Raw genomic sequence first — 23461 nt, forward strand, 5'->3', positions numbered from 1 at the left:
GAAAAAGGGTTAATACCGCCCGCGTTTTCCCATTGATTTCAATGGGAAGGCGCGGTATAGGAGCGGTGAACACACCGTTCCTATACCGCGGTAAAGATGCGGCTAGCAGGACTTTTGGAGCGCTAGTGCACCGCTTCAGTGTGAAAGCCTTCGGGCTTTCACATTGAGCACTACAGGGCAGGTTTTTTCATGCGGTATAGCAGCACTATTTTTAGCGCTGTACCGCATGAAAAACGCCTCAATGTGAAAGGGGCCTTAATGGCACCTGTTTGAACTTGTTATCAGTAAAAAAGACACCTGTCCACAACCTCAGTCACACTCCAAACTCCACTATGGTGAAGACCAAAAAGCTGTCGAAGGACACCAAAAACAAAATGTTAGACCTGCAGCAGGCTGGGAAGACTGAATCTGCAATAGGCAAGCAGCTTGGTGTGAAGAAATCAACGGTGGGAGCAATAATTAGAAAATGCAAGACATACAAGACACTGATAATCTCCCTCGATCTGGGGCTCCACGCAAGATTTTACCCCGTGGGGTCAAAATTATCACAAGACCGGTGAGCAAAAATTCCAGAACCACACAGGGGGACCTAGTAAATGACCTGCAGAGAGCTGGGACCAACGTAACAAAGGCTGCCATCAGTAACACACTAAGCCGCCAGGGACTCCGATCCTGCAGTGCCAGACATGTCCCCCTGCTTAAGCCAGTACATGTCTGGGCCCATCTGGGGTTTGCTAGAGAGCATTTGGATGATCCAGAAGAGGATTGGGAGAATGTCATATGGTCAGATGAAACCAAAGTAGAACTGTTTTGGTAGAAACACAACTCATTGTGTTTGGAGGAGAGAGAATGCCGAGTTGCAACCAAACACCATACCTATTGTGAAGCAGGGGGGTGGCAGCAACATGCTATAGGGCTGTTTCTCTGCAAAGGGAACAGGACGACTGATCCGTGTACATGAAAGAATGAATGGGGCCATGTATCGTGAGATTTTGAATGCAAACCTCCCATCAGCAAGGGCATTGAAGATGAAACATGGTTGGGTCTTTCACACCGTGATCCCAAACACACCGCGCGGGCAACGAAGGAGTGGCTTTGTAAGAAGCATTTCAAGGTCCTGGAGTGGCCTAGCCAGTCTCCAGATCACAATCCCATAGAAAATCTTTGGAGGGAGTGGAAAGTGTGTTGCCCAGCGACAGCCCCAAAACATCACTGCTCTAGAGGAGATCTGCATGGAGGAATGGGCCAACATACCAGGAACGGTATGCGACAACCTTGTGAAGACTTACAGAAAATGTTTGACCTCTGTCATTGCCAACAAAGGATATATATAAGTATTGAGATGCACTTTTGATATTGACCAAATACTTATTTTCCACCATAATTTGCAAATTCTTTCCAAATCAGACAATATGATTGTCTGTCTGGATTTGTTTCCACATTTTGTCTCTCATAGTTTAGGTATACCTATGATGATAATTGCAGGCCTCTCATCTTTTAAAGTGGGAGAAATTGCATTATTGGTGGCTGACTAAATACTTTTTTGCCCCACTGTAAATCTTTTCCACTTCTTTATACTGGCTGTGGTAACCTGAAATAAAGCTCCACTCATGTATATTTCTATTGTGGAGGGGTACAGATTCTCTTAAGCAACATACCGAAAGGCCAATTAATGCGAGTAAGGCGAAATTGCTCTAACGATGAAGACTACAAGTCCCAAGCTCTGATACTCCATACATTTTTCTTTGAGTATCAGAGTTTGGGACTTGTAGTCTTCATCGTTGGAGCAATTTCGCCTTACTCGCATTAATTGGCCTAACGATGAAGACTACAAGTTCAAAAAAGAGATTGTACTACACTAGGTAGTGACATGGCGGACTTTCAAAGGCAATCACAGGGACATTTTGAGTTATATAAAAATAGATTTAATTACAAAAATACAAATATACAAATAAATTTCAATAAATGTTGAGGAAAATACATAAATACATATTAAGCAATATATTTATCTCGCCGACGCGTTTCGCCTTGCGGCTTCTTCGGGACGAGCTTTGAGATTTTATGACAAGAAGATATTGCTACTTGTATACGTCAATGGGTTGGTGGCCATCCACATCCATCAAGGATCATTGGAATCACAGGTAAAGAGGTACCAAGTGATGCGTTGGTAAGCCCAATGGGAGGAGAAAAGAATCTCCTAATGATGAAAAGGGGCCACAGCGAGAGCAAATTGCTGGTTCTGAAAATAAAAACAGAAGAGCAAAACCGGGACCAGCAAGACAGAGGGCAGGTGGAGGGAGCCTGGAGGAAAAATAGATTCCTGATACAAGGCAGCCACACTGCACTGTCCAGCAAAGGACAGACCGGAGGGTTAGGAGCCTTGCAGCCTGAGAGGTGTAGTGTGTCTGAAAATAAAAATAGAAGAGCAAAACCGGGACCAGCAAGACAGAGGGCTGGTGGAGGGAGCCTGGAGGAAAAATAGATTCCTGTGCTCCGCGCAGGCTGCTACCCCCCCCGGGACACACTACACCTCTCAGGCTGCAAGGCTCCTAACCCTCCGGTCTGTCCTTTGCTGGACAGTGCAGTGTGGCTGCCTTGTCATAAAATCTCAAAGCTCGTCCCGAAGAAGCCGCAAGGCGAAACGCGTCGGCGAGATAAATATATTGCTTAATATGTATTTATGTATTTTCCTCAACATTTATTGAAATTTATTTGTATATTTGTATTTTTGTAATTAAATCTATTTTTATATAACTCAAAATGTCCCTGTGATTGCCTTTGAAAGTCCGCCATGTCACTACCTAGTGTAGTACAATCTCTTTTTTTGAACTACTATTTCGGATGTGGGCTAATGTGAGTGCTTATATGTTATCCCCCTTCCCCCTCTTTTTGATGAAGACTACAAGTCCCAAGCTCTGATACTCCATACATTTTTCTTTGAGTATCAGAGCTTGGGACTATGGAGACAGAATTGTAAAGAAAGTCTTTATATCCCTCCCCCCCCCCCCCCCAAAAAAAACTCCCCTCCTTCTGGGATAAAGATGTGTTTTTTTTTTTTTTCCCCCCGTGTAGGGAAGCCACTAGACCAATGAGAGCGGTTGAAACCTTCATCTTCACATCTAACGGGATTGAGTTTTCCCATAAAGGAGTTCATAACTTGCAATACCTCCTATGTAGTATATATATCCTGGAATTCCCTTGCAAACTCGTGTACATAGGTCAGACTAAAAGGAGTATTGAAAGTGAGGATAGCAGAACATGTTGCAAATATCAAATTGGGTTTTAAAGACCATAATGTTTCATTACATTTCAAATTATTCCATGATCAAAACCCTGCAGACCTAAAATTTATGGGGGGTGGACCACCTAAAACCAGCATGGAGAGGGTCCAACTGTGTTTAGAGAATTATCTAAACTTGAGACACAATAGATATATTCAGTTGATACTTTATTGCCGAAAGGGTTGAATGTAGATCTCGATATCCACTGTTTCATTAGCGATTACTGATATACCTCCTTTCACTACTATGAATGATTTTAGTACTGTTTCTAGAAAATATATATATATATATATTAATTATTCCTGTTCTTCTGTCTGTAACTCCACAGTAATGCAAGGCTTTCTCCCTGGTGTGGAGTGTCATGCTCACCCCCTCCCTTGGACTACAGGAGAGTCGGGACGCCCACTCACACACAGCTCCTTTATCTGCAACGTAGAGAGCACCCTGACTGTCCTGTATTCCAGGGGAGGGGGCGAGCATGACACTCCACACCAGGGAGAAAGCCTCGCACTACTGTGTGGAGTTACAGACCGAAGAACAGGAAGTGAGGATTTCTCAGAAGAAATAAGGACATTTAAAAGCAAAATCGCAGGATGAGGTAAGTGAAGGAGGACTGCACTAAGGTAAAGGAAGCTATTTAGGAAAAAAAAATATAACCCCTTTTTAATGTGCTTCTTCTTGAGCCACTCCTTTTGTTGCCTTGGCAATGTGTTTTTTCTAATGCCCTGGCTGAGGGAAGGAGGTTCTCCCAAGACTTTGCAGTGAACTTGTCCTATCCCTTTAGCAGAGAAATGCCCCCAAAGCATAATGTTTCCACCTCCATGTTTGACGGTGGGGATGGTCATAGGAAGCCCCCCCCCCCCCCCCATCCTCATCGTCATCATCCCAGCTCGATTTTTGGTCTCATCTGGCCACAACACTTTCACCCAGTTATCCTCTGAATCATTCTGATGTTCATTAGCAAACTTCAGACGGGCCTGTACATGTGCTTTCTTTAGCAGGGGGAGCTTGCTGGTGCTGCAGGATTTCAGTCCTTCACAGCATAGTGTTGCCAATTTTGTTTTCTTGGTGGCTATGGTCCCAGCTGCCTTGAGATCATTTACAAAGATTCTCCTGTGTAGTTCTGGGCTGATTCATCACCGTTCTCGTGATTATTGAAACTCCCTGAGGTGAGATCTTGCATGGAGCCCCAGACAGAGGGAGCTTGACAGTTATTTTGTGTTTCTTCCATTTCCGAATAATCACGCTAACTGTTATCGCCCTCTCTGCTTGGCGATTGGTATTGTAGCCCATTCCAGCCTTGCGTAGGTCTACTACAATCTTGTCCCTGATATCCTTGGCCATGGTGGAGAGATTGGAATCTGCTTCAGTGTGCAGGTGTCTTTTATACAGGTAATAAGCTGAGATTAGGAGCACTCCCTTTAAGAGATATAGCTCGTTGCCTGTATAGACGACACATTGGAAGCAGAAATCTTGCTGATTGATAGGGGATCAAATACTTATTTCACTCATTAAAATGCAAATCAATTTAACTTTTTTTTTTTTTTTTTTTTATGTGTTTTTTTTTTTTTTTTTTCTTTGTCAGTGGGCAAACATACAAAATCGGCAGGGGATCAACTTTTTTTTTTTTTCTCCATAATGCATGGCTCGGTTCGCACTGCACTGTATTTGCATGTCATTTGTACAGGAATCGCACTGGATTGCAGCAGACTACATCAGTGTGAACCCAGCCTTATCCTAGATTCACACTGAATGCGGGTTTGAAATTCACACGATTTCAAACCAGCATTTGAGTCTGGCTTCGGGAGCAATTTGAGACATTTGGTGCGGGTTCATGCACAAATGTCTATTGAAATCGTCCCCGATGTCACCAAAAGTAGTGAAGGAACTACTTTTGGGAATCTGCAACATCGCCCCGATTCGGACGTTGCTGGCAATAGGCTCTGGTTTGGCATGTATATCATTTAACCAGCTGAGAGGATTCCACTTTCACTATGGGTATTGGGACAAAAATTTCCATAAGTGGACATCACTTCACAGAAATACCAGCCTCCAATTACGTAACTGATTGGAATGGTGTATGGGAGGGCCAGGAGAGGTATTCATGTTCTCTTTGCCCCACCACCCCTTTTTGGGCCTTTTTTTTTGGGGCTTTGCAAAAGATACAAGTATCCTTGTTAAAAATGAAACAAAATGTATTTATGATTTTGTATTTCTTAGGTGTGGTCACTGCAAGCAGTTTGCTCCTGAATATGAAAAAATTGCAAAGACCCTAAAGGACAATGATCCACAGATACCAGTTGCAAAAATTGATGCGACCGTAGCGTCGAAGGTTGCTGAAAAATATGACATTAGTGGCTATCCTACAATTAAAATCCTAAAGAAAGGCCAGCCTGTTGACTATGATGGTCCTCGAACAGAAAAAGGTAAGTCAAACATCAGTCTAACATGTAACTGACTGACTTGAAATGCTTGGGATGAACCTTCACCCACAGACCGTCCTCCCTCCCCCTCCTTCTTTTTTTTTTTTTTTTTCCTATAAAATAAGATTTTAATATTCTTTGTTTTTCTGTTGTGACAACAGAAAAGCTACTAGATAGAGTGGCACAATTAATCGTTAATCTATTCCCCCACCCCAAAACGCCATTTCCCGATTTGTAATAAGTGCTCACTTCTGACAGCTGTCAAAAAAATAGAAAATCCAGCCTGTTAAGCAGTGTTAATTTTGTTGACCTAAAACTGTGACAGGAGTGACTTTGGGTCAGGGGGGTTTGTGCGGCTCGACTTGTTCTGGAGGCTCCTTGTCCAGCTTCCCTGGCCCATCTTGTGTGTAAATCACCCTGTGTGTGTGTGTGACTGTATTCTATTGTCTGTTGTGGCTGTCTGCCTCAACTATTATGGGATGTGTGTCTTGCTGTGAGGTAGAGCTGCACGATTAATCGTCAAGAATCGTTATCACAATCTTTTTCCTGTTGCAATTCTTGACACAAGGTTTCACAATCTTTGGCATGAAAAGAATGTTCTCTCTGCACTTTGGTATGCAAAGAATTTCCTGTCTGCTCTCAGCCAAAAGTCAAAGTCTGGCCAATCTGCCAAGTCTGGGCAGCCTGCCAAGTTTTGAAAACATTCTTTATCGGTGAAAAGTTAAGTCTAAACATTGTATCACATTGACTTGCATCAAAGGAATAAACTTCTGTATGTAAATTAGAAACGTTTAACCACTTACACCAAACCTTTTTTTTCTGACAGCTCTTTTTAAGTTAAAATCATTTATTTATTTTTTTTGCTAGAAAATTACTTAGAACCCCCAAACATTATATATTTTTTTTAGTAGAGACCCTAGAGAATAAAATAGCGGTTGTTGCACTGTATTTGCGCGGGAGTCTTTTTAAATGCAATTTTTTTTGGGGGGAAAAAATTACTTTAATAAAAAAAAAAAAAAAACTAGCCAGTAAAGTTAGCCCCCCCCCCCCTTTTTTTTTTTTGTATAAATGTAAAAGATTTTACGCCGTGAGAATCGTGATCTTCATTCTAAGCAAAAAAATTGTGATTCTCATTTTGGCCAGAATCGTGCAGCTCTACTGTGAGGAAAGAGTGTTGATTCCTCCAGCAGCCCCCCTGCTAAGACTGTTTACCAATGAGAAGTTTAAACACACATGACCTGTGTGTCCATTGTCATTGGACAGTTTAACCCGCCCTGTTTTCCAAATGTGAGGGGGGGGGAGTGTTTTTAAAGTGGGATCGGTATAACATGTGCTTGAATAAAGTAGTCTGTTGGTTTTTACCCTACACTGAGGTGTTGTCTGGTGACTGGGGGTGTCTGGAGAGTCTTGCATGGGGCTAGTTCTGGACAGAGGAAGCATTGACGGCGGACCAAGTTCTGTTTGAGGACAGAGGGTTTGTCACAAACATTTTAGTCTACTAAAATATGGATAAAACTGAAATGCCATTTTTGTCGAAAAAGACTAAAACTAAGTGCATGTTCTCAAATTGTCCGACAACAAATGTGTTCCATCGGATTATCCGATTTGTGTGTACACAAATCCGTCGGACTAAAATCCAAAGTACAAGCACGCATGCTCCGAACCGATGCTAAACATCGGACAATAGCAGAAGTTGCCCAAAGGGTGGCGCTAAAGAGCTGAAAAAAACGTAGTTTGGTGTATGTTGGCTGGAAATGTTCTGCCGTATTTATGCAGAACAAGTTCAGACAACACCCTTCGGACAAAAATCAACAGATTTGTCCGATGGAAGTCGATCTTGTGTACAAGGCTTAAGACTATAAAACAATCGAAATTTGCTGCTAAAATTAACACTGCTGCCAAGTTTATCATAACATCGGAAATAACTATAAACAAAGTAACATTTTGTTCTTGAATCAAAGGAATAAACTTCGGTCAGTATATGAGGTCAGTTTAACCACTTTATAGGGGACTACCACCCACATTTTTCACTCCTCACCATGCAGTACTAATGTGCATACTTAAAATTAATTGGCAATCTTTTATTCTGTTCACTTGCCTGATTTATGCCTAATTTAACTTCCTCCTTTAGGGGCCACGGTGTTGAACGTCATTTGCGTTGGCTCCTGGGAGATCTTTGTCAGCTTGACATGGCACTGCTCCCTTACCATTTAACATTGGCGTCTATGGAAAATCTTGGTCAGCTTGACCAAGTCAAGCTAACCAAGATTTCCTATAGAAGACCATGTTGATGGTTACTGGAGCTGTGCCATGTCAAGCTGACCAAGATTGCACCGCACTGCACATGCACAAAATCGTCAGGTGCAGTCTGGGTAGCCAGCATGCACGGAATCCAGGAAGGACACTGAGGCTCCAGATGCCCACATTGGAGATGGCCATGATGTGCAGGAACATCACAAAGTAAGAGAACAATGCTGCAAAAAGAAAACTGGGCATAGTTTACAGCATACCTTTGTTACATTGCACGAGGCTTGAGTATTCTGGGGGTATTTTTATCTTAAACGGCATATTTGTCGGCACTCCACTAAACCTTTTTCTGATACTTGTTGCTTACAAGTTAAAATCGATATTTCTCTTTCGTTCATGGACGGACACAGCAGCAATCTTGACAAATTGGGTATTCAGCCTTCAATCAGGAGAGCACAAGGCAGAAAAATTAAATGTTTAAGCGCATCAAAAAAATGTACAGTACTGCCCCGGGGGCGGTCCCTTTAGGTACAACCCCTCTCCCTGCATCATGCAGCTCCAGTTTTTTTTTTCTGCCTAGTGTAGGGGAAGGACATGGCTCCCTTCGGGCCCATGGGTCTGGGTGATTTTCTATTTTTCTCTACTTGTTCCTGAGAATCTACTATCAACTGCCGACAGGCTGGATCCCAGATCCTTGTAGCCCCCCCCCAGTTTCGGCCATCCGAGTGTCGACCTCTAGCTACGCGCTGGGTTGTCCACGACGTGCCCCGTTACTCCAGGGCCTGCTGGCGAGCTACATGCTCCGGGGCACACACATGACTGGGCTCTATGCTTGAATCACAGTGTGCCAGGCCGACAGCCACCCATGTAACCGTGCGGGAGATGGACCTGTCAGGAATGCCTTCCAGCTTATCCACACAGGACGGGTGAGTAGTAGCACCCTGGGTGCTATTTTGGCTGTTATTCTTGTGAGGGGGCTTTCTACATGCCGGCGGCTATTTTGGCGGCACCGCTTTGTTTTCACGGCGGCCATTTTCTTGTGGCCGCGTGCCTCTTTACAGTGTGGCCGCTCGGCGGACATTTTGGAGGAGTACTTTTGGCCTCCTCCTACAGTGAAACAGTGTGACACAGGCAGCGGTGTGAGAAGCACCTCAGGCGGGAGACGGACGGCAGCTGGGCAGTACCGTTCAGGGGGTGAGTCCTCTGGGGGAGGGGCTCATTCTTTTTGCGGCAGCTAGGAGGGTGGGCTGTGTACCTTGCCAATACATGTGGGTCAGCATAGCGTCGAAGCGGACGCCTCCTCCCCAGTAACACCTGAGTTGGCAACTGGTGCACCTGCTGTGTCAGTGGACGCTATGTCGGCGGCCCTGGAAGCTTTTGTTGCCAGGGTTGAAGTGGCGCATGGGCAAACGGGGAGGGGGGGGTAAAAAAAACACCCCCATTTTCCCCACCATCTTCCGGGGACAACTCTGAGGCGGAGCCAGGCCCAGCTGCGGCTGATGGCCCTGGTTCTGATACGTCAGAGGATGAGGACCGCGACCCGTTGGACAGTGAGGATGTCTCCGGGTCAGCGCGCAAAAAAGGCTCTGGTAAGTGATCTGATCACCGCAGTGCGTGATGTGCTAAAGATGGAGGATTCTGCGGATGCGGCAGAGATATTGGTCCCCTTCAGGTTCCGTAAGCTGGCCCATACCGCCAATGTTTTTTCTTGTGTATCTTATCTTGATAAGCTTTTGTACAAGGATTGGGGAAAACCCACAGAAGGTGTGTTTTTTTTTTTTTTGGTCCAAAAAATTTGGTGGTCAGTTACCCCTTTTGAGGGTACAACAATTTAGGATGGAATTGGTTTGCTTTGTGGTCACTGCACTTCATCCGGGGGATTTTCTGGCTTCCTTGGACATCAAGGATGCATACTCGCATGTCCCCATTTATTCCAGGCATCAGAGGTTTCTGCGCTTTGCGGTCGGGGACAACCACTACCAGTTTGTGGCTCTCCCGTTTTTTGGCTTGGCATCTGCACCAAGGGTTTTCACCAAGGTGCTCGCCTCGATTTCTGGCCTTGCTGAGACAGCGAGGAATCTCTATTGTGGGCTACTTGGACGACCTCCTGCTTAGGACTTAGACTTAAAGGAGGATGTGGCGATTGCCAGCCAGACTCTTCAAGAGTTTGGTTGGGTGTTGAACCTACAGAAGTCGGTGTTGGTGCCGACTCAGCGCCTGGAGCTCAGAGGTGAGAGTTTGCTCCCCCTTGGAGAAGTTGCAGACTCTTCGGTCAGCGGTGAAGCTGTTGGCTTCCCGCAGGTGGTCGATGCTGCGCTTCTGCATGCAGGTCCTGGGTCTCATGGTGGCCACCTTCGAGGTGGTACTGTATGCTCAATTCCACACTTGTGTCTTGCAGAAGGGAATCCTGTCCAAATGGCACAAGTCTCCGTTGTCCCTGGATTGTCAAATCCGGGTGAGTCAACTAGTCAGGGCTTCCCTGGTCTGGTGGCCGAGATCTCCGGCTCTTCAGTCTGGGAAGTCGTTCCTTCCTTTTTTGCTGGACGGTGATCACGACGGACGCCAGCCTGACCGGCTGGGGGGTGTCTGGGTTGTTCAGTCTACACAGGGTCGATGGACGCAGGTGGAATCCTGTCTGCCGATCAATGTGTTGGAACTTCGGGCGATCAGACTGTGCCTCTCCACATGGTCCCTGAGGCTTCAGGGACGTCCAGTCAGGATCCAGTCAGACAACGCCACGGCAGTGGCGCATGTCAAACATCAAGGAGGAACAAAAAGCTTGGCTGCAGCATTGGAGGGCAGAGCGGAGCGTGCCGGCCCTGTCGGCCATATGCATTCCGGGTGTAGAAAACTGGCAAGCAGACCACCTAAGTCGCCAGATGTTGGACCAAGGAGAATGGTCACTACACCCGGATGTGTTTCAGCTACTTTGCCGGAGATGAGGCATGCCAGACATGGATGTCCTGGCTTCTCGACTAATTCGGAAGGTTTTGAGGGTTGTGGCCAGGTCCAAAGATCCCTGGGCGGATGCGATGGACACGTTGGTGGCTCCGTGGAGACAGTATCGGCTGATATATGCTTTCCCCCTCACTGAAGCTTTTCCCTCGTCTGCTTTGCAGAGTGAAGACAAGGGGATTCCGGTGATTCAAATTACCCCAGATTGGCCTCGGTGCCCTTGGTACGCCGACCTTGTACGCCTGGTGTCCGATGTCCCTTGGCGACTGCCAATGTGGGAGGACCTTCTGTCGCAAGGTTTTATTCTTCATCCTGCTTTACAGTCGCTGACTTTAACGGCATGGCTGTTGAAAGTCAGGTACTGAGGGACCGGGGTCTTTCTGACTCAGTAATTTCCACCATGCTGAGTTTTCTTTCAACGACCCTTGCGGCTCATCCACTGGTGAGAATGTTTGTGCAAGGGGTTCGACATGTGGCCCCTCCGGTTTGTCCACCACTACCCCCCCCCCGTGGGATTTGAATCTGGTGCTTTCGGCACTTCTGAAGCCTTCTTTTGAGACCATCGGGGGGATTCCCCTTTTGACTCTCTCTCAGAAGGTGGCCTTTCTGGTGGCTTTTGCATCAGTCAGGAGTAGGGGTACAACGGATCAAAAAACTCACGGATCGGATCGATCCTCGGATCAGGAGTCTCGGATCAGCAAAAAAAAAAAAAAAAGGGTCAGTTTTCATTGGTCCAAAAATATATTTATATATATATATATATATATATATATATATATATATATATATATATATATATATATATATATATATATATATATATATATATATATATATCTATCAAGATAGTACTTTTAACAAGTCCCAAACGGCCTCACCTGCTTCCTCTTTAATCCACCCCTGAATTGTGCCCTTTCCCTCCCCCCCCCCCCCCTCCTCTCACACCAGTGCTTCACTGCTAACATTCCCTCTCCAAGTCTGCTTGCCAGTGCACAGCGTGACACGCCTCCCCGGGGAGGCGGGGAGGCGTGTCACGCTGGGCTCTGGCAAGCAGACTGGGTGGAGCAAGATGGCCGCCGCTCCGGAGCTAGGCCGAAGCTGGGGACTTGCCTAGGCTCCGGAGCGCTCCGCGGATCGCGGGGTGTGCCGATCCGAACGGGGTGGCCCGTTCGGATCACGGATTGGTGACGATCCGTTGCACCCCTAGTCAGGAGGGTTTCTGAATTGGCGGCCTTGTCTTGCAAGTCCCCCTACTTGATCCTCCACAAGGATAAAGCAGTGTTACGCCCGCAGCCTTCCTTTCTTCCGAAGGTTGTTTCGGCCTTTCATCTTAATGAGGAAATGGTGCTTCCGACCCTGTGTCCTCGTCTGTCGCATCCCAAAGCTGTTGCGCTACATTCCTTGGATGTGGTGCGAGCTCTGCGAGTATATCTCTCGGTTACGGCTCCGTTTCAGAGGTCAGACTCACTGTTTGTATCGGTGACTGGTCCAAAGAAGGGCCTGGCGGTCTCGTTGGCCACCATTTCTCGGTAGATCAGACAGATCGCGATTCAGGCTTATGCCCTACAGGAGCGGGCGCCTCCCTTTCCTGTCACAGCGCATTCAACCAGGGCAATAGGTGCTTCCTAGGCCTTCCGACATCAAGCGTCTGTCTCACAGGTGTGTAAGGCGGTGACCTGGTCGTTCGTGCTCTTAATTTTACAAGGTTGATGTGCATGCATCTGCAGATGCTTGCTTTGGCCGCAAAGTTTTTGCAGGCGGCTGTTTAAGGTTGCAACTCCTCCGTTGAGGAGCACAGTTTTGTTTTTGGGTGGAAGTTGGTTTGCTTGCTGTGCCCACCCCTTGTTTTGACACTGCTTGGACGTCCCAACTGTCAAGAATATTTGGAGTGTGTCTGTCCATGAACGAAAGAGAAAATAGGATTTTTGTACTCGCCGTAAAATCCTTTTCTCTGAAGTTCATGGACTGACACAGCACCCACCCCTCTAAGTTTGTACTGCTGTTTGACAAACTGAGCTGCCGACTGCAGGGTGAGAGGTTATGAACAGAGGGCCCGCCCCCTGGGCGGTGATGTTCAGCTTTGCTGTGTTGCATGTTTTTTTTTAACTGTTTAACATGTCTGCCTAGTCCTCTCCTGATAGATGGAACATAACCCTGTCAAGAATATTTGGAGCTGTGTCTGTCCATGAACTTCAGCGAAAAGGATTTTACGGTGAGTACAAAAATCCTATTTTATAGGGGTGCAATTCCACATATATAACCATGGCGTGTGCCATGCCATATATCATTAAGTGACTTTTTTTTTTTGTATTTTTTTTTTTTTTTTTTTTTTTTTTTTTTAATTACTTGGGACAAAAAAGTTTAATATTCAATGGGCTCAACATGCCTCTCAGCAATTTTCTTTGGGGTGTCTACTTTCCAAAATTGGGTCATTTGGAGGGGTTTTGTACTGCCCTGACATTTTTAGCACCTCACGAAATAAGATGGGCAGTCATAAACAACAGCAGTAGCTGTTTAGTGATGGTTTGCTGTTAATTTGAGCGCAATAGCGCATGCAAACCGCTCCAGTGTGAAAGGGGTCTTAACAAAAATAGGTGAAATGCCAAGTACACACAAGCGGTTTTCTCGACTGTATGCCACTCAAGCTTGTTTTGCGTACAGTCACACCAAATTCCAACAGTCAAAAACACGGCGATGTACAGCACTACGATGAGCCAAGAAAAATAAAGTTCAATGCTTCCGAGTAAGAGCGTTTGTGCGCGTTGAAATTGCATAAAAACCAATTGATTTTCCCGCTAGGATTTCTTCCTGACGCGAAAAAAAGATCCTCCCCCCCCCCCCCCCTTTTTTTTTTTTAATTTACGGCAGTTTTCCTATGTGGGGGGGGGGAGTCAGATGGAGAATACATACGGTCGGGATTCCCGGGCCAAAAGCTTTCATCTGACTTTTTCAGACGGGAAAACCGGTCGTGTGTACGGGGCAAAAGATTTTACACTGAGTTGAGCAAAACATTTTTTTTTTTTTTTTTTTTTCATGTGCAATTTAAACTAAAACCCATAATTGTTGTTTTTCAGCAATTGTGGAAAAAGTAACAGAGATATCCCATCCAGACTGGACATTGCCCCCTGAAGCAACAATTGTGTTAACTGGAGAAAATTTTGATGAAGTTGTGGACAAAGCAGATATTATCCTTGTCGAGTTTTATGCACCCTGGTGAGAAGTGTGTGTGTGTGTGTGTGTGTGTGTGTTCCTCCAACCCCCCCATTAACCACCTCCCTCATATGACATTGTCCCACAATGATCTGCGGCACGCTGTGTCTTTGGAACACGACGAACCCTGATCTTGGGTAAAGAACCGATAAAAGAGTTGTGTTATTTACCCATGTGTCCAATCACATGTAAACAAAAATGTAAACGGATCGATCGGGCTTAGGGTGTCCCAAACGGCTGTTCCACAAGAGTGTCAGCGAGATTCCAGAAGAGGGTGGAATCTAGCTCATTGGCGACCAAACCAAGAAAAGCGGATAGGCCCAATGTTCCTCAGCCAAAGACTACTCTGGTATGGAAGACCCAACTAAGCTGTTGGTATGGCAATCGTAGGGATCCACCAAACATCCAAGTGTACCCGGTTCAGGCAAGCGGCAACCCTGACTAGGGTGTTAGAAACCAACTGGAGAGAACTCATCTTCCACAAATTCATGTAAAGAGAAGAAAAATAGGGGGCTCCAATAGTGTATGTCAAAAGGCAGTTTTTAAAAATAAAAGCCAGCATACATGGTAAAAAAGTGATCACAAAGAATTAAATGTTACCATTTTTTTTATTGAACATGCCATGTAAACCTTCTCAGTGCAGGTGGAAAACGTATGTGAACCCATAGACTAATGACATCTCCAAGAGCTAATTGGAGTGAGGTGTCAGCCAACTGGAGTACAATCAATGAGGTGAGATTGGAGGTGTTAGTTACAGCTGCCCTATAAAAAACACACACCAGTTCTGGGTTTGCTTTTCACAAGAAGCATTGCCTAATGTGAATGATGTCTCGCACAAAAGAGCTCTCAGAAGACCCATGAGGTGAAGAAGAATCCTAGCGTGTCAGCTAAAGACTTACAAAAGTCTCTGGCATATTCAAACATCCCTGTTAGCGAATCTACGATACGTAAAAACGCTAAACAAGCATGGATTTTATGGGAGGATACCACAGAGGAAGCCACTGCTGTCCAAAAAAAACATTGCTGCACGTTTACAGTTTGCACAAGAGCACCTGGATGTTCCACAGCAGTACTGGCAAAATATTCTGCGGACAGATGAAACCAAAGTTGAGTTGTTTGGAAGAAACACTCCACTGTGTGGAGAAAGAGTCATTGGAATTGAGTAAGGACATGAAATCATCCAGTGATTCCTGGTCGCCTTATTTCTGGTTTCAGAACCAGTTCTATGTGCATACCAGGGGAGTGGCCATAGGGGCAAAATTTGCCCCCAGTTTGGCTAATCTTTTTATGGCCAAATGGGAGGAGGATGTCGTCTATGCCTATAAGAGACCTGAATTGATCCTTTGGGCTCGATGCATAGACGACCTAAACCTCCTATGGAAGGGCGACCAGGAATCGCTGGATGATTTCATGTCCTTACTCAATTCCAATGGCAGAGGTATGCGTCTGAGCCATGAGGCTAGCTTTACCTCTGTGCATTTTTTTTGGACCTTTGAAATCAAAGTAGTTGAACACCGTTTGGAGCTTACTACTTTTTTCAAGCCGACTGACCCGAATGGTTATTTTCCGGTCGATATCTGCCATCACACCCAGTGGCTTAAATCTGTGCCACGTAGTCAGTTTCTCCGTTTACGGAGAAACTGTACTAGAGTGGAAGATTACACTGCACAGTCTGCGATCCTTAAGGGGGGCTTTTTGTAGAAGGGATACTTGCCTGTTGACCTTGATGGTGAAATTGATCGAATCTCACGGATTGAGCAAGATTCACTGCTACAGGTACACCCCAAAAACATAACGGACACCAAGTTTAGGTGGTCCTTTTTTACTATTTACTCTGTTCAATCTAGACAGGTTAAAGAGATCCCTAAACACTGGGGGGTACTTCAAAATGATCGCTTTTTTTGGGATCCACTATTAGGACCTTTTTTCTATCCGTGTTAACGAACATATTGGTTTTACCTTTTTTTTATGTTAGCATAGTGTCCCTCGCCACTATTTACAATGTCACAATCATGACCCTACAGGGACACAATTTTTGGTGATGGATCAGTTCGTCCCTCATTGGAGAGGAGAATACCGGTTACGGGGGGGGTTTCTCGTTTTGGAAGCTTACTGGATCTTTGCGTTGCGTACCTACACGCCGTTCGGTATTAACGTTGAGTGGGACGTTAACTCCTTCATGAATCTAGCCTAAATACCCTTTATCTATTTTTTTTGAAGAGATTTGTTCTTTCTAACCCTAATTTTATTGCTTTAATCCTGCCCTATTTCCAGACCTACATCTGAATAGGGAGATGTGAGATATATTTTTGGTTATATTTATAATCGTATATACCTTTTCTTTATCGTACATCAGGGGACACAGAGCAGCATAGCCATTACATATGGGTTATATAGTGTACCTTCAGGTGATGGACACTGGCACTCTCCGACAGGAAGTTCCCTCCCTATATAACCCCCACCCATAGTGGGAGTACCTCAGTTTTTTCGCCAGTGTCTTAGGTGTTGGTGCACGTTGAAGGTTGTGCCTGCAGTTGTCCTTGGGACCAGGGCCAGCCGACCGGATCTGTCCAAGGTGCTTCATAGCCAAAGTGGACGGTACCCGGGCCCCAATTTGTGGATGGGGTTTTGCCTATAATGCCTCTCCTTGGAGGGCTGGACTCTGGGTTCCAGGACTGGGTTTTTAACCTATGAATACCTGTTGCCAGTAGTGCTCTATAGGTCCAGGTGTGTGGTGTTCCTGATCTGGACCCCGGTCCCTGAAGGTCTATGACCATACCCATGGAGAGGGGAGAAGATTGGGCCTCTTGCAGAGCAATACCCTGCGGCGTGGAAAGGTAAGCGGGGGGCCTACGGAACTTGGTTTGTCAGTAGGCCCCCCACAGGGGACTCTGGGGTAGCCTATTTATGCCTCTGTGCATGGGCAAAAGAGAACCACAAAGTTTACAAGCTGGATGGCTCAAAGCACCCAGGTATGGTTTCCCCTGGCTGGTCTAGTGGGCTGCTGCTGCTTCTGCCACAAGGGGGTTTGTTCCACAGAGAGGTAGAGGAACCATACCATTATGGAAGCAATCAAGGCTTCCTGTTACCTGTGTCTGCTGCTCCAGCCTCTCCGCATGGCTCCCTGCTTCCTCTGGCGGCGTCAGTAAATAGACGGCGGCGCGCCGCTGGGAGGGGGCGGGTGACGCCCGGACAGTCTCCCCCTCCCTGCACGTCAGGGAGGAAATCTCTACTTAAAGAGGGGATGACTTATCAGTCTGCTGGAGGCTGTGTAGGGACACGGAGCAGCGGTGCTGGCTACAGCATAGGAAGGTTTGACAGATCCTTCTGGCGCAGTGACACCCGGTGGCAGTTGTTGGAAGTACACCTTGCTAAAAGAGCCTCTGGCTCAAGTTTTCATCTAAAAGCCTGTGTACTAAGTAGCACCTTGAGCACTTAACATCTGTATGTGCTCTCAGCTAGCCCAGCATTAAGGGGGTCAATACTATACTGGGAATAGTTGTAGGCCCTTGTGGCTCAGTATTGACTATCCCTCTTTTTAGGTTATGGGAAGTCTAGATTCCTTCTAACATTACCCTAGCCTATTGATTCACATTTATTTGTTTATATGTGTATTCTCTCCAGCTATTACAGTCAGTTGTATACTAGCGGAGTGCCTCAGAATTTGTATATTATGGCTCCTAAGGGTGCAGGGAACGCTAAAAACGCTAAAAATGTAAAAAAGCCAAAGGGTTCCCCATCGGGCTCTGAGGATATCCAAAATCCAGCTACCCCTACCTCCCTGGAAGATCCGGAGGTTGCTGCCCTAGGTGAGCCATCAGGGTTGCTAGGTGCTATGGCTGGCCCTACTCAACCAGCTCCTTCCTATGTGACGGAAGAGATGTTAGCCTCCACCTTGGGTGGATTGGAAAAGAGGATGGCCACTCTTATTACGGCATCTTTATCAGGGAAAAAGCGGGCTAGGTCCCCGACTCCCAGGTTTGAATCTCCCGATGAAGATATCCTTTCCCCTGAGGAATTGGAAGATCTAGGAGACCAGACCGAGGATCACCTGGACCATTTAGGTTCTGAGGATTCTACAATAGAAGAACCCTTTTCAGCTTCTCACGCAGAAAAACTGTGGGTTCAGTCCCTAACGGATATGGTGCGGTCAGCTTTTAAAATGACTTTGCCTCAGCCTCTAGCTTCCGCAGTATCCTCATTGGGCTACCTGAAAGCGCCCCAAGCCAATTTGGTGTTTCCGGTGCATCCTTTGTTAAAGGACCCGATATTTCAGGACTGGGCTAAACCAGACAGGATTTTTTTGCCACCTAAAAGGTTCGCAGTTATGTACCCCTTGGAGGAGGAGTTTTTGAAAAAGTGGGTTGTCCCTACTGTTGACGCGGCCATCTCATGTGTCAATAAAGCTTTAACGTGTCCAGTAGACAATATTCACATGTTTAAAGACCCTGTGGATAAGAGACTTGAGACCTTATTGAAGGCATCCTTTGCCACTGCGGGGGCAGTGGTCCAGCCGGCTGTAGCTGCTATTGGCGTCTGCCAGGCCTTAAAGGACCAGGCAAAGCAGGCCATAAGGGACTGCCCAGCTCAACAGGCTCAGGAGCTGGCCGACCTACCTAGAGCCTTATGTTTCGCGGTAGACGCTGTTATACCTGAAGGGTTCCACATGTACTGGCACTTTAAGGCTGGCTCCACCCAGCAGTGATGACAAGGGGCATAGTAGCCATCTTAGAGAGAGAACACATGTAGAAAGCGGAGATATGTATGTTCCTGAGATGCATGTTCCAGTGTACAGCCTGTACTGAATAAACATCCATTGTTCCAGCCCAGAGTCTTGTGTCCCTCACAACACAGAGGATATAACAGTGGCGACGAGGATGGGATTTACAAAGTGTCTATCAGTCTGAGAGAGAGACAAAGACATTGTGGATTGTCACCTGGATAAAAGCAATCACAGATCCCAGCAGCAAAATGTCATTAATCGGGACATTAAGTGAGTTTGATGGAGAACAGACATCCTGGAGTTCCTGGGTTGAGAGGCTGGAACAGTATTTCAGTGCAAATGCCATCACAGACAACAGGCAAGTAGCAGTGTTTCTGACAGTGGTTGGGGCCAAGACATATGACACTGAGGGATCTGCTTTCCCCTGTAAAACCAGCAGCTAAGACATTGGCAGAGCTGCTGACACTGCTAGAGGATCACTTCCAGCCTAAACCATTAGAGATTGCAGAAAGATTTCGCTTCTATCAGAGGCAGCAGCAGACAGGTGAAGAGATTAAAGTTTATGTGCTCGCCCTTCGCAGACTAGCCTCTACCTGTTCTTTTGGGGACTACCTACCTACTGCACTGAGATATAAGTTTGTTATGGGACTGAATTGTGAGTCAACACAAAAGAGACTGTTAACAGAGAAAGACCTTACCCTTACAAAGGCAATTGAGATAGCTTCAGTGATGGAAATGGCTGTGAAAGATACAGAGGAATTGAACCCCCAGAGCAGAAGGGAAGAGGTGAAGCAGGAAGTTTTCAGGACAGCAGTCAAGCCAACTGCTGCAAACTGGAAATACAGACCCCCACCAAGCCGGGAGTCAGCTTGCTACCGTTGTGGGAATACAGACCATGATCACAAAGTCTGCCGGTTTAAGGATCAGACATGTCATAATTGCGGTAGGATCGGCCATCTGAAACGAGTTTGCCGTAGCAAGAAGGTGCGAGATAAACAACCTCTGAACCCCAAGACAAAGACATATATGGTGGGAAGATATACATCATCTGAGTCAGAGGATGAGGAAGTGCTCCACAGGTTAGACATATATCATATGCATTCAGCACCCTCCGCAATGACTGTAGATGTAACCGTTGAGGGAAAGAGACTCAAGATGGATGTAGACACAGGAGCAGCAGTTTCAGTTATCACCCAGAAACAATGGAGACAACTTCAGACCCGAAAAACTGTCCGCCCAACACCAATCAAACTGCAGACATACTCAAAGCAGATACTCCACCCACTGGGTTACGCAAAAGTAAAGGTATTGTACAAGGGTCAGACAAAGAGACTGCCATTATATATCCTAGAAAATGGGGGACCCCCTCTCTTTGGGAGAGACTGGATTGCTCACTTTGGTATGCCAGACATCGCCATAAGTCCCTGTAACACCGTTGCCATTCCATTAGGAGATAATGAGGGATGGGTGGTGTCCCTGAAGCAGCGGTTCCCAAAGATTTTTGATGACCAGTTGGGAAAAATAAAGCATGACTGTGTGAGACTCAAGCTGAAACCCAACGATCAGCCCAAGTTCTTAAAAGCTCGGACAGTACCTTTCGCACTCCGAGCAGGTGTGCAAGCAAACCAAGTCGGCTGGAGCACAGCGAGTGGGCATCACCAGTTGTACCGGTAAAGAAAGCGAATGGGGACTTGCGCATTTGTGGCGATTTCCGCATGGCACTGAACTCTCAACTGGAAATAGACCAGTATCCCCTACCCAGAGTAGATGACATTTTTGCCTCTCTTGCAGGAGGTCAAAAGTTCACCAAGCTTGATCTCAAACAAGCATATTTACAATTTGAGGTCCATCCTTCTTCCCGCAAGTTTCTGACCATCAACACCCACAAGGGACGGTATGAATATAATCGGATGGTGTTTGGGGTAGCCTCTGCCCCAGCCATTTGGCAACGAAAAATGGACAAGATTTTGGCGGACATTCCTTTCACTCAGTGCCTGCTAGATGACATGCTCATTACAGGACGGACCGACCAGGAACACAAGCAGAATGTGGAGCTTGTGTTGGCGAGACTCCAAGAACAGGGTCTGAAAGTGAACTTAGCAAAATGCCAATTCATGGTGCCTAAATTGGAGTTTTGTGGCCACCTTGTGGATGCAGAAGGTATACACACCACAGAAGCCAAGGTTGATGCTTTAGTCAAAGCTCCAGCCCCAACCAACGTCCAGCAGCTGCGATCATACCTTGGCTTGCTGAACTATTACCACAAATTCCTGCCAGATCTGGCACAAACCTTGTTTCCGTTGAACAAGCTTTTGGAGAAACATTCCAGATGGGACTGGTCGGCTGCATGCCAACGTGCCTTTGAAGTTTCTAAGCGGAAGCTGTTGGCGTCACGCATGCTTGTGCACTATGACCTCCAGAAGCCTCTCACCTTGGCTTGTGATGCCTCACCCTATGGTCTGGGGGCGGTACTATCCCACATCAGATGGGTCAGAAAAACCAGTGGCATTTGCCTCCAGGTCTTTGACAAAAGCAGAAAGCAATTACTCACACATTGACAAAGAGGCACTTGCGCTGATATGGGCAATTAAGAAGTTTCATCTTTACCTGTATGGTAGGGAGTTCACCATACTGACGGACCATAAACCACTCCTTCAGATCTTTAGCCCTGACAAAGGCATCTCCCAGACTACTGCGGCCCGCCTCCAACGTTATGCCCTGTTCTTGGGGGCATACAGCTACAAAATTCAGTATCGTGGTCATGCCAATGCTAATGCGAACGCTATGTCCCGACTGACAGGGAGGTCCATGGACTCTACTCCACCAGTCAGGAGTTGTCGTTACACCAGCCTGTCCTTCTTGTCTTCTGGGGAGATAGCAGCCCATACAACCAAGCATACCTTTCTGAAAACAATACTCTCCTGGGTCCGGTCCAGTATGAACCTTATTTCCGTAGGCGTATGGAATTAACTGTGGCTGGCAACTGTGTTTTATGGGGAGACCGAGTGATCATTCCACAGACCCTCCAGAGACACATTCTGGACTTCTTACATACTGGTCATCCCGGGAGCACACGTATGAAACAAAAGGCCAGAGGCTATGTGTGGTGGCCAAACCTAGACTCAGATATCACAACATATGTGAATGCTTGTGCTGGATGTGCACAAACGGCAAGAGACCCTCCTCGAGGGTGCGTCCAGCCCTGGACTTGGCCCACCGTTCCTTGGTTTCGCCTACACTTGGACTTTGCAGGCCCGATCAGAGGACACACCTTCTTGATCATAGTGGACGCCCATTCAAAGTGGCCTGAGGTCATTCCTGTTACTCAGCCAACGACTAAGGCAACGGTTTCCATACTGTTTTTTTTTAAATCAAAAATAAGTTTATTGTATCAATACAAACATCTCGCTGCTACGTTTGGATACCCCAGAGAAATCGTCACAGACAACGGTGCACAATTCACCAGTCAGGAGTTTCAGCGTTTCCTGACTGCCCACAACATCAAGCACAAGTTGACCGCACCTTACCACCTGGCTACAAATGGTCAAGCAGAGCGGTTTGTGCAGACTTTTAAACGCTATTTCAAAGCTACAGTGGCTGCAAGTAAACAGTCCCCGTCACCCCAGCAGCTGGACTCCTTCCTTTCTGCTTACAGAAACACACCACATGCGACCACTGGGAAAACTCCAGCAGAACTCCTTCTGGGGCGGCAGCCATGGACTGTTTTGGATATGCTCCGCCCTCAAACAGTCCAGGAACCTGTACTACAGTCCCAAGACAAGATGGTCCAACACAATGAGCTTCCCCGATTCACAGCCCAACAAAAGGTATGGGCCAGATCTTATGGGGCTTCCAACACCCGTTGGCTTCCTGCTGTCATTGCAGAGACTTTGGGACCCAAGATGTACAAGGTCCGCCTGGAAGATGGTTCCATTTGCAGACGTCATGCGGACCAACTGCGTCCTCGTTCTCAACTGCCCGAATCCCTGATGCCGGCTGAACCACCAGTATCTCAAGGATCTGCTCCCAGCGAATCAGGATGCACAGAGACTGATGATTGTGGGGACTCTGAACTTTTGAACTCGGCTCCAACAGAGCCCTCCAGCTCTGGTCCGGAGGTCTGTTTACCCTCTGAGCTGGGGGATCCCTTCTTGGCCCCGCCGATACCCATTCCGGCCAGCCCTGTTTCCTCCGGTCCCGAATCCCTGGATGCCCGGCCTAAACGACACTGTCGCCCTCCTGACCGGTTTCAGTTGCAAGAGCGGTTACGAGACTTTCGACGGGGCAGACGGAAGTGATCCGATGACATATTAACCCCGCAACGGTTCCTGGAAGGTTGAAGTCCCATAATTCTCCTGTGTTTGGAGGACTGTTATTGGACAGTTATCAGTTAATGTTTTGTGCCTGTTATTGTTTTTTGTTTTTGTTTTTTGTTTTTTTTTTTTTTGTTTTTTTTTAGGGATGGATGGAAGTTTTTTTTTTTTTGAAAAGCCTATGGCGTGTGAACACACCCAAAAAAACTCCACCCGGTGCAGAAAAAATGTGCACACACATAAAGAGTGTTCACAAAAACGTGCAGACGGGTGCAACGTCAAGTGGTCCTCCTGTGAAGAGGGACCCAA

The 23461-nt window shown here is 46.5% G+C and overlaps 1 protein-coding gene across 1 annotated transcript in view; it reads left to right on the plus strand.

The window, feature by feature from the left end:
• Nucleotides 1-23461, plus strand: part of PDIA4 (protein disulfide isomerase family A member 4) — a 136435-nt gene that overhangs the window by 38584 nt on the left and 74390 nt on the right. Inside the window, exons 3-4 of the mRNA XM_040353395.1 lie at nucleotides 5502-5707; nucleotides 13981-14119. Of these exons, the coding sequence (XP_040209329.1) occupies nucleotides 5502-5707; nucleotides 13981-14119 (345 nt within the window). The remainder of the gene's footprint in view (nucleotides 1-5501; nucleotides 5708-13980; nucleotides 14120-23461) is intronic.

This window comes from Rana temporaria, chromosome 5 (genome assembly GCF_905171775.1).
Source record: "Rana temporaria chromosome 5, aRanTem1.1, whole genome shotgun sequence".
NCBI lineage: Eukaryota > Metazoa > Chordata > Amphibia > Anura > Ranidae > Rana > Rana temporaria.